The 15,089-nt window shown below is 43.4% G+C and overlaps 1 protein-coding gene across 1 annotated transcript in view; it reads left to right on the plus strand.

Annotated features, from left to right (window-relative positions):
• Nucleotides 1-690: 690 nt before the first annotated feature.
• Nucleotides 691-15,089, plus strand: part of COL9A3 (collagen type IX alpha 3 chain) — a 33,581-nt gene continuing 19,182 nt past the window's right edge. The window contains exons 1-8 of the mRNA XM_003212026.5: nucleotides 691-2,166; nucleotides 3,347-3,415; nucleotides 7,705-7,740; nucleotides 8,438-8,509; nucleotides 9,278-9,331; nucleotides 12,760-12,795; nucleotides 14,000-14,023; nucleotides 14,481-14,534. Coding sequence (XP_003212074.1) covers nucleotides 2,101-2,166; nucleotides 3,347-3,415; nucleotides 7,705-7,740; nucleotides 8,438-8,509; nucleotides 9,278-9,331; nucleotides 12,760-12,795; nucleotides 14,000-14,023; nucleotides 14,481-14,534 — 411 coding nt within the window. The 5' untranslated portion in view covers nucleotides 691-2,100. The remainder of the gene's footprint in view (nucleotides 2,167-3,346; nucleotides 3,416-7,704; nucleotides 7,741-8,437; nucleotides 8,510-9,277; nucleotides 9,332-12,759; nucleotides 12,796-13,999; nucleotides 14,024-14,480; nucleotides 14,535-15,089) is intronic.

Consider the following 15,089-nt stretch of genomic DNA (forward strand, 5'->3'; position numbering starts at 1 on the left):
GCTGCAGGCCCTGCTTCAGCACATCGTATCCTCACGTGTGGGAAGAGAAGTCTGCAAGCTTAGTATTTAATGGTGATGGTCACACATGTGCTGGAAAAAGGCTTCAATGTTTTTAAAATATTTTCTTTCTTATGAAAAGGTGGTATTAAATAGCCAATAAGAATGCACTTAGCTCTACAGATATAAAAACTTGAAGATGTTGAGTAAAAATTCTGTCATGAAAGGTTCATAAAGAATTGTTAATCATGGTTTTTTGTACAGATTTGAGTATTTTATTTAATGACATTTTCATTGTGAATATATGCTCAGCTGGAGCATCAGTCATAAATCTTGTATGGTAATGTGCAGTTTGTCTTCTGTTTAATGGGATTTGACAGTGAGCCCTAGTCTGAAGTGCTCAAAACAAAGCTTTCCCTGTTGTGTTCAGTTTAGAGTTTCGGCTGTAGGTGTTTGCAGTGAGTTCACAGGATGTATTTTCAGCACTCAGAGCTGTATGACAGTCTGTTGCATTAACGTCACCTATTAAAGCATGTATTTAATGCATACCAGTTTCCACTTACGTTTTTCATCTTTGAGGGCAGGATGTGACCATGGATCTCATCTACCAACCCATCCTGCAGCCATCTGCTGTTGCTTTGGAACCTCCCAAGTGTATGTGGTGGAAGGCTACAGTGATGCTCTGTAGAATAAACCAGGACTTCCCTTTCAAGCAGTTTCCAGTGTGCATATGGAAGCTTCAGCTGCAGGGCCTCTCCCTTTGGGACATGAGATAAAACTCTTTTTCAGAAAATGCTTTCTGAGCTAAAAAATGTCATCCTTCCCTCATCTTACTCAACAAATGCATGCCATGGCTGTTGAGAGGAGCTGGGGAAAGCTGGATTAGCTTTGCCATCAGTTGGTCTCTGTGAAGGAGAAGGTACGAGCTGTGAAGTTCCTGTGGGGTTTGAGCTGTCTAAAAAGCATTCCATTTACTTTTAAGCCGTGTGAACACAGACAGGCACACTCTCCTTTTCTGTCCCTGGCTGACTGTTTCAAAAATTCTTGTAGATGCTGGTAAATGTTTGAGCCCTCTAACTCTCTGTAAAAGCTGGTGGTGAAATATGGGCTGCTGGAGAGCTGGGCAGACATGCACTATTTGCTCATACAAACCTGGCGTAAGGATGTCAAATAGAAGTCTGGGATTAAATTTGTAAAGCCTTGGTTTTCTACTGCTCTTTTCTTGCTAACCAAATTAGCTGTTTTATTCCAGTCCTGATGAGTCCTCTGGTTTAGTCACTCCATTTCCAAGTATTGCTTTGGATGAAGTTGTCTTTAATTCACAAAGGGAAGCCTGAAGCTGTCTGCTTCATTGTGAACAGGCTGCTGTTTGGGATCACCTTTTGGGGATCAAGTTGGCAACCGCTGCACTGTTCCTTCCTTGCAAATATTTCAGAGGCAATTCTTCCTTAGTTCCTTGTAGTTCCAAGAATTTCTCCTTCTTTCTTCCTGCTTGTGTCTCTGTAATCATCTGTCCTCTGGTCAGGATTCATCACTTCCTCAAGAAATAAGCCTGGCGTTCTTTGGTTTCCCTCGAGGAAAAACAAAAAAACCAGTTGTGGCAGAGCTAACAAGCCATCTCACAAAGCAGTAAGTGCATTTCTCTGTAATTTTTGCACTCGTTACATGTATAATAATTTTTTCAAGTAGCCTCAGGCAGTGGATGACTGTCCAGCACTGAAGTGATGATGCGCTTTGAGAAATGCCTCATCTGAGACCTAGGGAACAATGTATTTCCAGCTGGAGATGCAGAATTTTCTCCTGTGTCTATAGTTCAGCTGTTCCTTATGTTTCTTCCCTGCTTGCTGGGGCTGCCCAGCAGGGCATGAATGAGAGCCTCTCTTCATGACTGCCTGCTGCTCCCCCTCCTGCTCCCACCTCCTTGCAAAGCCTTCTCTTTCCTCTGGGCTCAGCCCCTCTTGCTTCTGCTCCTGAGCTCTGCCCCTCCAGTGGGAGCTGCAGGTTTATCTGGAGGCGAGAAGTCTCATTTGTAAGCCAAGATCCAGGGGGAGAGAAACGGTTTGGCTGCCCAGGAGTAAAAAGGAGAGACAGAGCCTGGGCACGATGACTGTATTCCCCACTCTTGGGCTTCTCTTCCTTTGTCAGCTATTAGCCACAACATCAGCTCAGGTAAGAATTTTCACATTGGTTTTATGCTCAAGAAATGAGTGTGTAAGAGAAAGATATGTTGCAATGTGTGTATGTTATCACTACAGGATGAAACGTGGAAATAGCAGGTCATTAGTCTAGAGTTGATTTAAAGCATCCACTCTCCGTGCCTACCGAGGAGCTGTTTTCATACCTGCACCAGTAGGCTTTTACTTCATGTTCTTGTGTGCAGGAGCTGCTGCTTTACGCTTTCTGTGCAAGTACTGGTTTTTTTTTTTTCAATTAGAGCTGCAAGAGATAAAGCCCTAAAGGAAAAGAAGAGTTGTTACAAGAGAAACAGTTTTCTTTCATAGTGAAGCAGTGAGTTGCTATGGGATCTCCTGATCTGGTTCTCCATGAGTCAGAGAATTTTATTCTTTCCCTCTGAATTTTTAAAACCTCGCATTTATGAAATAATGTATTTAATCCTTATTCACTTTGCTTGTGAAGCTATATTAAACTTCCCTGCATGGTGTTAATGTTTTTGCCTGGGGAAATAACTCCTCAGTGAGTTTTTTTGTTGTGCCAGTAAGGAATTTTTGCAGTCTGGCTTGGAAATTCAGAGCTGCCCTCATCTGCTGTGAGCAGAGCTGCTTCCACAATGAAACCTTTGTTTTGCCAATGCTAAAGCAAGTTGCTCTCTGGAGTCCTCTCAATACACAAGTCATTTATCAGACCTTTCTTTCCTTCCCCCAACCTTACACATCCAAACTCCCAGATTTTCAAATGACATCCCGCTCAGAGAAATTTTTTCCTTTTCTAATTCTGACTTCAGCAGAGTCCTTCTGTTTCCATCACAGCCATCAGGCTGGGACTGAATGCATTTTTAATGCTACACATTATCACTTATTTTCCATGGACCTCTACCCCATAAGGATCGTTTCTGCAGGCAGTGAGGAGCACAGCCTGTACAACCAAGCCCATTTGCTTCCCATCTCTCCTTCCTCATCTGTTAAAGGGGCTGGAGACCCTGAGGCTGTGCTCACTTAAAAACGTTTTCCGAAGAGCCTTGCTTCAAGCTCCAAGTTTTCCCAGGATGGTGCAGGGCCCTGTGATTTGAAATAGCTATGAAACTCAACGATTGCTTTCTTGGTTAGCTTGTGTGTTTATTCTGATGGAAAAATAATCTCTTTCTTCCTCTTCATCCCCCCGATCCTCTCAGAGAGTAGGACCACAAGGCCCTCCTGGACCCCGAGGACCCCCTGGACCATCTGGCAAGGACGGCATAGATGTGAGTGCCACATGGCAGAGGGAGGGAGGGGGTGGAGCAGAGGCAGAGCGAGCTGAGCTGAGGAGTGCTGCTGGTCCTCCTGAGCTTTTGGGCCATGCTGCAGAGGTGGATGGATGTGGAGAAGATGATCTTGTCCTGCAATAGTTAGGATGGAGTATGGAGGCACTGAGTGACCTTATTCACTGTAGGATCCATATCCTATATCAGGAGAATTCAGGATAAAGATAGCATGTGTACAAGAATTCACAGCTGTGCCTGCAGAGCTGTGTTTTTCTCTTTCGCTGTCTGGAGAGGAGGGGGAAAAAAAATGTGGGAAGCTGAATGCATGAATGCGATGTGGGTCAGTGTTACTGCATGTTGTGTAGCTCAAAGGGGTTTGTGATGCTTCAGAGCATCCACGTTCATGGAGAGCCTGAAGAAACTCGACATGGACGCTGCTCTTACGTTTTATTTCAACAGAGTCAATGTGGCATCTCCAATTTACACTGACATGTGCAAAGTCAGAATCTGGCCCACTGGTTTTCAGACATGAGTTGCTTTCAGTGGCACAAACAGCAAAAAAACCCTTTATTTCAAGGGGCAGTTCTGTAGGTGTCCTGTGTAGGTAGAATGCTGTGTACCCCAGGAGATATCAGAGCGGGAAAAAAATCTTGTCCTATTGCCTTTAATAGCTGTCTCCATAGAAATAAAACATTGCTTCTGTGACTCTGTTGGAGAAGAACTGTATTTGCTGTGTAGGTGACAGTGGGTTAGAGTATCAGATCAATGTTCAGCAGCATGGTATCAAATACAGAAGACCAGTTTCCCGTTTTGTTGCTCCTTTTGAGTAGTGCTTGTTGCAATTGGGCCTTTTAGCAGCCTTGAAAAACTCTATTTACTCCCTGCAGGTCATTTTCTTTTGGATAAGAATGTAAAGGGAAAAAAAAAGATATACGTTAGCTCCCTGGTAAGCAGTGAACAAGGAGCTTTTTTGTTTGCAGTGGTGAGCTTTCATAGAGGCTGTGTGAGCAATGCTGGTCTGAAGAGAAAACCTCATTGATTTGCAGCTATTCCCTCTGAAGCGTCCTTTCAACTAAAGGAAGCTGTTTTACTGGAAATCTCACTCTGGTTTTGTAGCACGTGAAGCTCAGAGCTGATATCTCCCTGCTGTTCTTTGTGATAAAAGGCCTAAGGGGAGGAGGGCAAAGGAAACACATTCCTTGCAGCTGCAGGGAGCCCATGGAGTCTGTGGCCTGCAGACTTTGGTGGAATAGGGACTGGTTTTGTATGCAGAAGAATTTGGGAGGGACAAAGCCCTTCAGACTTCAGGTTGTAATCAACTTCTAGGTGACAGCCTTTGGAAGGAAACAAATCCCTGTGACCCTGCTGTTCTGCTCCTTTCTACAGCATATTTTACACCTTATTCAGGAGCTTCATCAGCATTGCTTCTGATGGTTGTTGGAAATAGGAACCTGGTGAAACACTTATAGAGTGAATCTACACCTTTTTATCCACTGCTAAAAGCTTCAGAAAGTTGCAAGTGGGACAGGACTAACATCTAATTATTGTGAAGAACTTAGTCCTAGTAAATCAAACCGCTGAGTACAGTGTTTGAAGCAACAAGTCTTGCAGTCCCACCTTCAGACGTGGAATTCTGCCTTCGTGGGAGCAGTCTGCCATTCGAACAGGCACAAACTACAGCCCTCATTCAGATGCAGGTTGAGTCAGGTGCCCTGTTAACATGAGGTGAAGCCAGCTGTTCAGAGATAGCTTCTGTCGTTCAATTAGGCAGTCAGACCTTTAAAGAACTGCACAAAAGAGACTTGTAGCTGTGGCTGGTGTTGAGGATGCTCATGCAGTGTTCCAGTTGAAGGGCTGCTGTTTTTCTGGCAGTACCCTCCAAAAAGTTATGCCATATAAAATGCGGCAATGGATGGAGCCTGAGTAGTATTGTCAATTCTGTAAGGAATGAAGGCACTTCATTGTTTTTCTGTAATGGTGCAGCTTTTTTTAAAGCACAGTCAGAACTCTTCTGGCCCTGTCTATGCAAGTTGTCTGAATTCTGTAGGCCACTCCAGCTGGATCAGCTTCACAGATGGCTTTGGAAGGATGCTGTGTGGGAAGAGTTGCTTTGAGATTGATGAGTGATGCCAAAGTGCTCGGTGGTTCCGTACCATAGGCCCTAAGCCATGAGTGGTGCTCAAAATGCAACTGTGTTAGTCAGAATATCTTGGAATAAGCCCCGTACGTACAATTTCTAGAAGCTGCTGCTGTTGTTCCTTCCTTTCATTGAGAGCTGCAGTATTCAGTTCCTCTGAAATCTTTATAATTACAGCCTTTAACGTGCTTCACATTTCATACATAGCACCAAACAAAATCTCCCTCCCAGGAATAGGAACAGCATGTTGTGATCAAAAGAATTAGTGCCAAGTTCCTGTGAATTATTTCTAGGAATGTAATTCCCCAAATTGCTAATAAGCAATTGTTGCTGTTCAAAAATCAAGCTCTGTTTTTTTTTTTTTCCTCCCACTTTTCATCTCATGGCTTGACTTTAATGCAGGCTTGCTAAGAAAGAGTAAACTGACTTCCTTCTCATGAAGCACCCAGGGGAGCACTTCCTTTTGCTGACAACCTTTGCCTCTAATTCCCAGTGATCTGGCATTAAGGGCATAAACACTTATTAGGCCTTTGATTCATCTGACTGAAGTTCTGGAGCTCCTGCAGAGTCCCTCAGGGGTCCTTGATGGCAGGATCAAGGTCTAAGATGGTCCCAAACAGCATTTACTAATGCTGTGACCTCGCTGTATGGAATGCCGTCACAGGAGTGAGGGGGAAAAAAATGTGCAAAGGGTTGGAAATGCAGTGTGGTGAAGGAGGGATGCTGCCTTTCCAAGCCATTCATTGCAGAAGAACTGCTCCTTTCATTCCTTTGGCAAGGGACCTTCCCCACCTATGATCACGATAACTATTTATGGAAAGTCTGTGGGTAATGAACAGCAAAAGGGTTTCTTCATCAAGCCAGAGCACAATGCCACCTCTGTGTAATGTCCCTCTGGTCTGAGCATTGATCAGCCACCAGCACAGTGCGTAAATCCATGGCTGAGCAAATCAAAGCCAGTCTATGGGACAGCCCAGGGACTTCACCGCTGCCGACGCAGTAAATGCAGAACTGTGCTATAAATTGCACACCTTTGTTTACTGCTAATAACCCCTAATTATCAGACTAATGGCAAGGATGGGTTATTTCTAACCTTGCTCAGTTAGCAAGCAGTCTTTTTCCATACAGATTTTTCTCTTCCAGGATATCAACATGCCCCGTGCCCCCTCCTCACCCACAAGAAATGAGCTGCTCACACTATTAAAGTACTTACCCTGAAGCCAGGAGTAGAGGTCCTCATCCAGGGACCTAAACTGGGACGTGGAGGAGCAAAACGATTTGCCTCCAGACAAAACGAGGAACTGAGCTGAGACTGTCAAGTTTCAGCAAGCTCCTGTCTTTTGCAGACAATTGTTTTTTTACAGGGACTGACAATAAAACACAAATATCTTGTTGTCTGGGATCTGTGTGAGCTGCTGAACGGCATTATGGATGGCTGAGCTGAAAGGAGCAATTCAGAGGCTTTTTAAATATTGTCTTCCAGGCAATAATTCAGTTTCCATTAGGTTCAGAAAAAGAAAAAAGAGCACTTTTAAAGTAAATACTTTATTTTTTTTAAATAAAACTTGGATTTCATCCAGGTTGTGCAGTGGGATTAGGTTGAAATCACTTGGGCGTTTTGTTCATTTGCTTTTCCTGTCCAGGTTTAGTCATATGAAGAAAGTTGCTGGAGACTTTTCTTCCCTTTTTGTTAGTCCCAAACTTCTGGTAACGCCACCATTTCGTAGTGTGTCCTGGATACCTGGATCTCATAGCATCTCTGTTTTGTCATGGAAGATATTTGAAAATCACAGTAGCCATCCAGCTTCCTCTGTGCCTCACTTGCTGCTAAGTCAAAGTGCAAACAGTTCCTAAGCATATGTGGAAAGAAATGCAGATGTTGGGGATGGTTCAGAACACTCTCTAGTGATACCCACATGCTCAGCCTCCCGCACTGCTACTGGCAATGTGAAAAGGGTTATCCAGGCTCATCTTGCTTTAGGAGGTAGCAGGATCCCATAGCATTACCTTCTTCATCCTTAGCATGGTAAATCTTGAGTGGGCATGGAGGGAGGTGTGAGCACTGTGGCTGTTGTGCATACTGCAGTCACAAGAAGCCAACAGGAGGGAGAAGTTCATCACTAACACTGGTGTCTTTTCTCTTTTTATTCAGGGTGAGCCGGGCCCTCCTGGTTTGCCAGGCCCACCAGTAAGTATTACCTGGCTGATGTCAACTTATTTGTTCTCTTAGGAAGAAGCAGTGCACAGGAGCTAAGTCTTAGGGCTCCCTTTCCTCTTGATCTGCAGCAGAATTTCCATAAGTTAACTCAGCACTGGTTCTGGGGAGAAACAAATTCTTTTGTATCATTGCTAGAGGAGGACGTGCATGCATGGGGGTTGAAACAAGATGATCATGACGGTCCTTTTCAACTCGGGCCATTTTATGATTCTGTACCTGAATTACAGCTCACCCATCACCAGCGTAACAAAAACTGGCACCTAGCCATGTATACATGTTTATTTTTGGTGCCAGTTTAGATCTGCTTCAACTCCCAGTCTGTCACGTGGTGGTGAAAAGTGTGGCATAGCTCTGCTTTGGGTCACGTATCCTGTCCCTTTGTTCGTGTTGCATATGCTATCCCTTTCTTCTTCCTATTAGGAGCAGCCTAAGGGTAGCTGTGTCTGTGAATAGGGTTGTGGAGAACTGAGCTAAAGCACTGAAACACATTTAGGATTTGGATATGGGTTCATGACAGATTTCACCTCTTGGGGGTAATTCTTCCACGTTGTATGGTGTAAGATTAACAAACGCATCAACAGATGAATCTCCATCTTGTAATCTTCATCAAAACGCATGACACGTTTCATTTGTTATGGTATAAAGAATTGCCTGTTTTCTGATTTAGGGACCAAAGGGTGCACCTGGAAAGCCTGGAGCAGCTGGTGAAGCTGGGCTGCCTGGCCTTCCTGGAGTAGACGTGAGTATTTTGTCATCTTCTCTTAAGCTGTTGAAGCATTTCATATACAGGAATGTTCTCCTGCATCTCATCAACATGCATTTACTGGAGAAATAAAGCGGGTTCTGAAGGTACATCTTATAAATCAGGAGAAGTTCTAAGAGTTGAAAGCATCTTTAGATTGAACTAAGCAGTATGAGAGTGATTTTGGGGTGCAGAACTGATAGGACAGCACAGTTACAATGAAACATTGCAGCTCTTGGGAAGCGTGCTAGGCAGGGCTGGAGAAATAGGAACATCTGTTGGCATTTTGAAAGCAAACCAGTTGAGCCTGATTTTGGAAATCCAGTATTACTTATTTGCTTGAAGCTTGCTGCTCTCTTGCCTGTTTTTTTTTTTTTTTTTTCTGTTCAGACCTGGACAGGTGACTGTACATAGTGAAGTTTTCCCAGCTTAACAACTTACTGCCATAATAACAGAGCATAGCCAGCATATTTTCTTCTACTTCAGGCTAAGAGGAAGCATTTAGGCAGCTTCTACAGCAAAGCTGAGGGACAGCAACTCAGTAAACTCCAACAAGAAGATCTCTTGGTGGTGTTCATCTGTACTTAAAATGCATAGGGAACAGTACAGGTGATTTGCTTCTGGTCTTCTGTTTAACTACAGAGGGAAGTGAAGAGGCTTTCCTGAAAGTTTGACATACGGGTGGTATGTGACAGTGACAGGAGTTTCCTACAGCTCTTGTTTCTGTGTTTCTCTGTCTTTACATTTATTCTTGTATTTCCACAGGGCTTAACGGGAACTGATGGCCCTCCTGGCCCAAATGGGCCTCCGGGAGACCGTGTGAGTACCACATTGCATCCCCAGTGCCTTGAAATGGAACTTTGTCATTGCTTACATCGATGACTCCTCCTACCTTTGTGCATTGGTGACACTGGGGTATTGATGATGGCGAGTTATTTATCTGTGAACCCTTGCAGAATGCTTAGACCTTTGAAATGAAGACCCAAATGGTTTTTCTGTAGGTGCAAGGCATGGGATCCATCTTTCTTTCGCATGATTTTGAATGAGCTTTGGATAGTTTCAGTGCAAATACCAGTGCAGAACATCTCTTGTGGTATTTTGAGCATCCAAAAAAGCAATCCATGGACTTAATTAAAACATTTATCAAAGTGAAGCTATTTGGGTCTATTTTCAGCCTGATTTTGCAGTTCTGTTATGGATAAAATTACATTAGCTGTTCAGACTTTTGCCTTTTATTAATTCTGAGGCTGTCCATGTGGTTGACATTATTAGCTGCTTTGGAATAAATTTCCCTAGTTGATATAGAAAGAAAAAAAAAGCTTTTCTTCGTATGTATTACGGCTCTGCTGAAGGACACCACAGAGAGAAATGGCTGTCTGTGATGCTACAGGTGTCCTTCAGGTCATCTGTAATGGGGCCAGAAAGATACATTGACCTCTGTTATGACACTGGCTCACAGCGTAGCTGAGCCATTCAGCACAGATTTTACCCAGCATGGCCATCCTCCTCTCTTCTATCACAAGTCATTACGGGTTGTTACAAGGTGGTCCACGGTTCTCTTGAACTCAGGGCTGCAGTGATGGGCTCAACACAGATTGCAGTGTGTAGAGGTTAAAAAAAGAAAGTAGTGCTGCTGGTGGACCTCTCTAGCATGTTCAGTATATCTCAATCTTTTTTTTTCTTTTTTTTTTTGCCCCAGAGACTCAACCAAAGCACAAAACTCTCTTTGTTGCTGTCTTAGTTAAAGCAATGAGTGGTACAGCCATGCGTCTTTGATACACTCTTCTTCCTTTCCCATGTGCAAGGCAAAATTAGCTTGGCCTCTGGGAAAGTTGAACCCAAGCATCCTGATCACAGCTCTGAGCTTCTGTTCATCAGCACTGCACTAAAAATCTTGCATCCTGCACTCTTGTTATGACAAACCTGTCTGCCCAGAGTTCAAGGACTGCAAAACCCTGACAGCTCTCAGGCTGTGATGAGACTCCACCACCTTCAGGAAGCTGAGCTCTGATTTTTAAAATAGAAATGTTGAGGAGCACACAGAGAACTGAGAAGTTCCGTTCCCCTGTTTCACGTTCAGTGGTAACATTTGGCCATGCCTACTTCAGCTTATGAAGTCTGAGTTAGCAGGGTAATGGAGCAGATAATTCCTGGGCACCAGAACTTCCCCTCCAAGTATTTGGTAGGAGCACACAAACAGTGTTCTAGCACACAGAGTTACTGTAACTTTGTGTTCTGATTTGACGTGATTTCCCCTGTCTCTTAACTCAGTCTGTCAGCATGGGGCAAACTTGGGGCATGTTGTCATTTATGGGAGTTTTTCAAGGTCAGTGATCTGTCTGGAAAATCGTTTTAATTGGACTAATAAAAGCCTGGAAAAAGAAAAGAAGCTCTAAAAGCTTTATCACTCTAAAAGGGCGGCATGGTTATCCTGACTTTCTTTCTTTTGCACGCACTTAAGAACGCAGCTGGGTCCTTTGGGAATCACTGAAAGATGTCCATTGACTGCTGTGGGATTGAATGCATGCGTAGCACTATGCCTTGTTATGAATAGACATGGATTTCTGAACTGAAGTGCCTGACAGTAAGGGTGTTTGGCAAATGGAAGTGGGCTCCTGGAAGGCTGTTTTTAGCTATGCATTATTTATTTATGAACTCATAATGCCATATTAATCAAGAATTTCCTGCTCTCAATAGTTGTGTATTTGTAAAGCATATGGCTTTAAAATGGAAAATCGGGGTAAGATTGTTTTCAGTAGAGAAAGAACATTGTTATCAGGAGAATGAGTTGAGTCAGTGTTATTAAAGCAGAGGTGTAAATTAGAGTTTTTCATTAAGATTTAATGGAATCACATCAGCTTGCTCAGGGGTTTGGTGATCCATGACTGCACCAAAAATGTTCACCACTGAGTGCTCCATCCCACGCCCTCAATATTAGGAGGGGAAAAGACCAGCACTTGGTACTTTGAGAACAATGGCAAAGCAGAAGGGGCCTATCCAGTTTGTGTTTTTTTTTTTTTTTTTGTGGGAGCAGGATTAAGGGTGTAAATCACCCTTAAGGAGTATACTGCAAGGGTGTAGATACTGGAAATTCTGTGTTTTTTTTTACAAGGAGAGATCTCAGCTCTTCCCATAGGCACTGGTGTATAAAGACTTCAGCCTAAAGATAAAAGTGACCAGATGAAAACCAGAGTAACCTGCAAGAAAAATGAATGAGCTGACATCTGCAGCAGAGCTGATTTTGATTGGATTACACTCCTTCCCTCACAAGGCTATTCTTAATGAGGCACTCGGCTCCTCAGTATCTTTCTCTTTAGATTTAACAAGTGAAAACATTTCTAATCTCATTTGGTATGCCCAACATTATAAGAAAGGCTGCAGTCATCCTTGGGATCACAGTGTGAGCAGCCGTGTGCTGGGATGCTTTCCTGGTCTGCCCTCGTATCACTGTGGCCCTAGGGATGGATATGACTTATTTCCAGCTCAGGAAATCATTCCCCATACGTGTTTGGTAGAGCATCCTGAGAACTTTTGGAGAGCAGGTTTAGTCAGTCCAGCTGGTGAGAGGCTGAGGAAGGCCCTGCGGTGCAGCAGAGGAGTTGAGAGTAAGCTGGCTAGCTTATCATCTTTAATTAAGCAAATTTTGTGTCAGCAATTTCAAGAATGATTCGAGTCTAAGATATAAGCTTGACTAGAGTTTGGTGATCTTAAGAGGAAAAATCTAAATGGCAAAAAGGAGATTGGGAGTTGATTTGCCAACGAAACCAGTGAGAAGGCAGAAGCTGCCCCATCAAAACCTTTGCCTGCAGGGAGATGTATGATGTGATAATATACACTAGAACAAATCCAAATCATGTAAATGATTCCAGATAATTTCATGACTGGATCTACATCATGAAAGTACTATGAATATTTCAATGAATGGAATTGCAGTTTGTGAATGTTTAGATGTTCATAGCCAACAAATGGGGGAGGAAGTTTTTGGGGCAAGTTCAGAGCTTAGCTCCCTACTATCTTAGAATATTGTTCAATCAAGTAATTTATAACAACAGGATCATCATTACCCATAGGTTTCTGTCCTTGTAACTGTAAATTTGGCCGAGCATCCCCAGCTGTGTGCTGTTTCTATCAGATGCTGCTGGAGTTTCCAAGCAGAGTATTATCAGGCAGAGCAGACACTGATGTCTTACCATATGGGAGTTTCTGATCGACCTGCTAATTTGCACTCTGTTGTTTCATTTCTGTAGGGTGCATTAGGACCTGCTGGACCACCTGGACCAGCTGTAAGTAACTCCCAGATCTGTGCATGTAAGGGTGGTGGTCATTGTATGCCAGAGTCTGCTCTGAGAGAAGGGGGGGAAGCCTTGTATCCCAAATCAAGAGATCTAAACCTGAATGAGTGAAAATATCATTTTAGGTATTTAAATATCTGTGTTTGAGCTGTTCTGGTGACGTGGAGCCTGTTCTTAGTCTCAGAGATGTTATAAAGTCACCTAACTTGGGATGAAGACTAACATATGAAACCTTCCTTCTGTCAGATAACGTGTTTTGTATTGTATAAGTAAATGAAGCAAACTTTCATATATCAAGCTGTTTTGCTGCACAAACACCACTGACTATTCTATGTTCATTTTGAAATCCATATTGCTATGTTAAATGTCTTGGTATCTACTGGCAAGTCAGATTTAGCTTTGATGTCTATATTGATGGAATAATAGAAGAGTCAGGCTAAGTTCATAACGACCAGAAGTGATGTCTCTGTAAAGAAAGCCCCCTTAAATCTTTACCATCAAATCAAGTGGTAACTGTATATCCATATTTAGCATCAAGCCTAAGGATTTCTGAATACAGCTGCTGTTGCATCTACAAAGACACTCAATTAATGCTAAACAAGCTAACACCCTTCCCCAGCAATTATCAGTATCTGTTTTTCCATGAAGCTGAGCTCAACTGCAGAGCTTGCTATGCTGATTTGAATGCCATCAGCAGATGGAAGCCCTTCCCAGACGTGGCAGCACGACGTGCATAGGTGCTCGTTTTGTTGGATGGCCACAGCTAACTCAGTTCCCCCACTTCCCTGAACCACACCTGGATCTCACATCACAGGACAGCCAGTGGGTGCCAGCTGAGATAAGGTCCCAGAAAGCAAACAAATGTTTGAAGATAGGGAAAGCAGATGAATAAGTTAGAATGTTTTCTTCATAAATGTCCCTGTCCCACTACTGTGTCACTGTCACCACTGTATGTGGGTTTGTTTAGAGATGTCTCATAGGTAACAAGGATGTAAAAGGAATACAAATTACTAGAGGCAACAAAAGGATTCATTAAGACTCTAGCTGTGTTCTGATTATGAATTACAGTAAGTGGGGGCAGGAGAGTGCTATGAAAACTGAAAGGAAAATTAAAATTAAGCAGCATTTTCTGAGGTACTGCTCCTCCTGTTATATGTTCATTTTTTAAGTGATCTCTTTCAAATGTTGTTTCCAGGGTAAAGGACTACCAGGACCTCCAGTAAGTAATGAGATTCTTTTCAAAAAAAGAGGTTTAAATTACTATGTAAGAGATGGGGCTTTTTTTTTTTTAATCTGGAGAAGATATGGAGTCCTGCAGGTTGGCAGCTTTTGTGGACCATTTCTGTGTATCCATACCCTAATGCAGCTGATCACTGCTGTTGATTCAAGGCAGAGCAACCTTGTCATTGCTGGAAGTGGCCATTTTTGGAGCAGCAGCTTTTGTTCATCAGGCTCTTGGAGTGGGGCAGATGTTGGCAGTGTGTAGCAATGCTAATAGAAAACTCTATGGGAAGGTGGAGCAAGAAGAAAGAAGTGCACTGGCAAACCAGTTGATGGGTGTGGGGCTGGGCTTCTCTGGGCAATTAGACAAATGAATACAGCCAGACTGTTTGCCCCTGGGCTTTGGCAGCTACATGAGGTCACCAAGGTGTAAGGCTTTTTTCTCTGTTCAACAGGGGCCTCCAGGACCCAGTGGACTTCCAGGTGGAAATGGATTTCGGGGTCCTCCTGTGAGTTTTTCCCACTTATGAAGCATGCCACAACTACATAAGAGTGAAGTTCATTTCTGTTGTCTTACTCTGTTCTGGAAGCATGATGCACAAGGCACTGCAAGCTCTACAAATGCACACGGGCAATGCTCCCCCTTGTATCAGTTTGTGTAGGGTCAGCCTTGTCAACAGTGCAGTGCTTTGGTGTGCAGCTGCTTGCAGACAGGTCTTTTACCAACAATGAGTAACAGCAAAAGAGCAGTCAGTGCCACGAGAAGAGAGATCTGCCCCATTGGCATGTGCTTTCAGCACCCTCAATAAGAGGGTTGAGCAGAAAGAGTCTAATTGGAGGGAGCCCATTCTGTAAAAGCATACCATCATTTTTGGATGCCCATGGCTCCACTGGAGAGGTACAGAGCCAGTAGAAGCAGGGATGTAGATACAGAATATATTCTTCCATCCTACTCCCTTGCACACACATCTGTTATTCCCTTGATAGCACTAGAATCCTCTGCAGACAGAAAGGTGCCATTTAGGCTAATTTGAGATATCTTGCCTCACATTCACAAATCTGCA

This window comes from Meleagris gallopavo, chromosome 22 (genome assembly GCF_905368555.1).
Source record: "Meleagris gallopavo chromosome 22, MGAL_WU_HG_1.1, whole genome shotgun sequence".
In the NCBI taxonomy this organism is placed as follows: domain Eukaryota; kingdom Metazoa; phylum Chordata; class Aves; order Galliformes; family Phasianidae; genus Meleagris; species Meleagris gallopavo.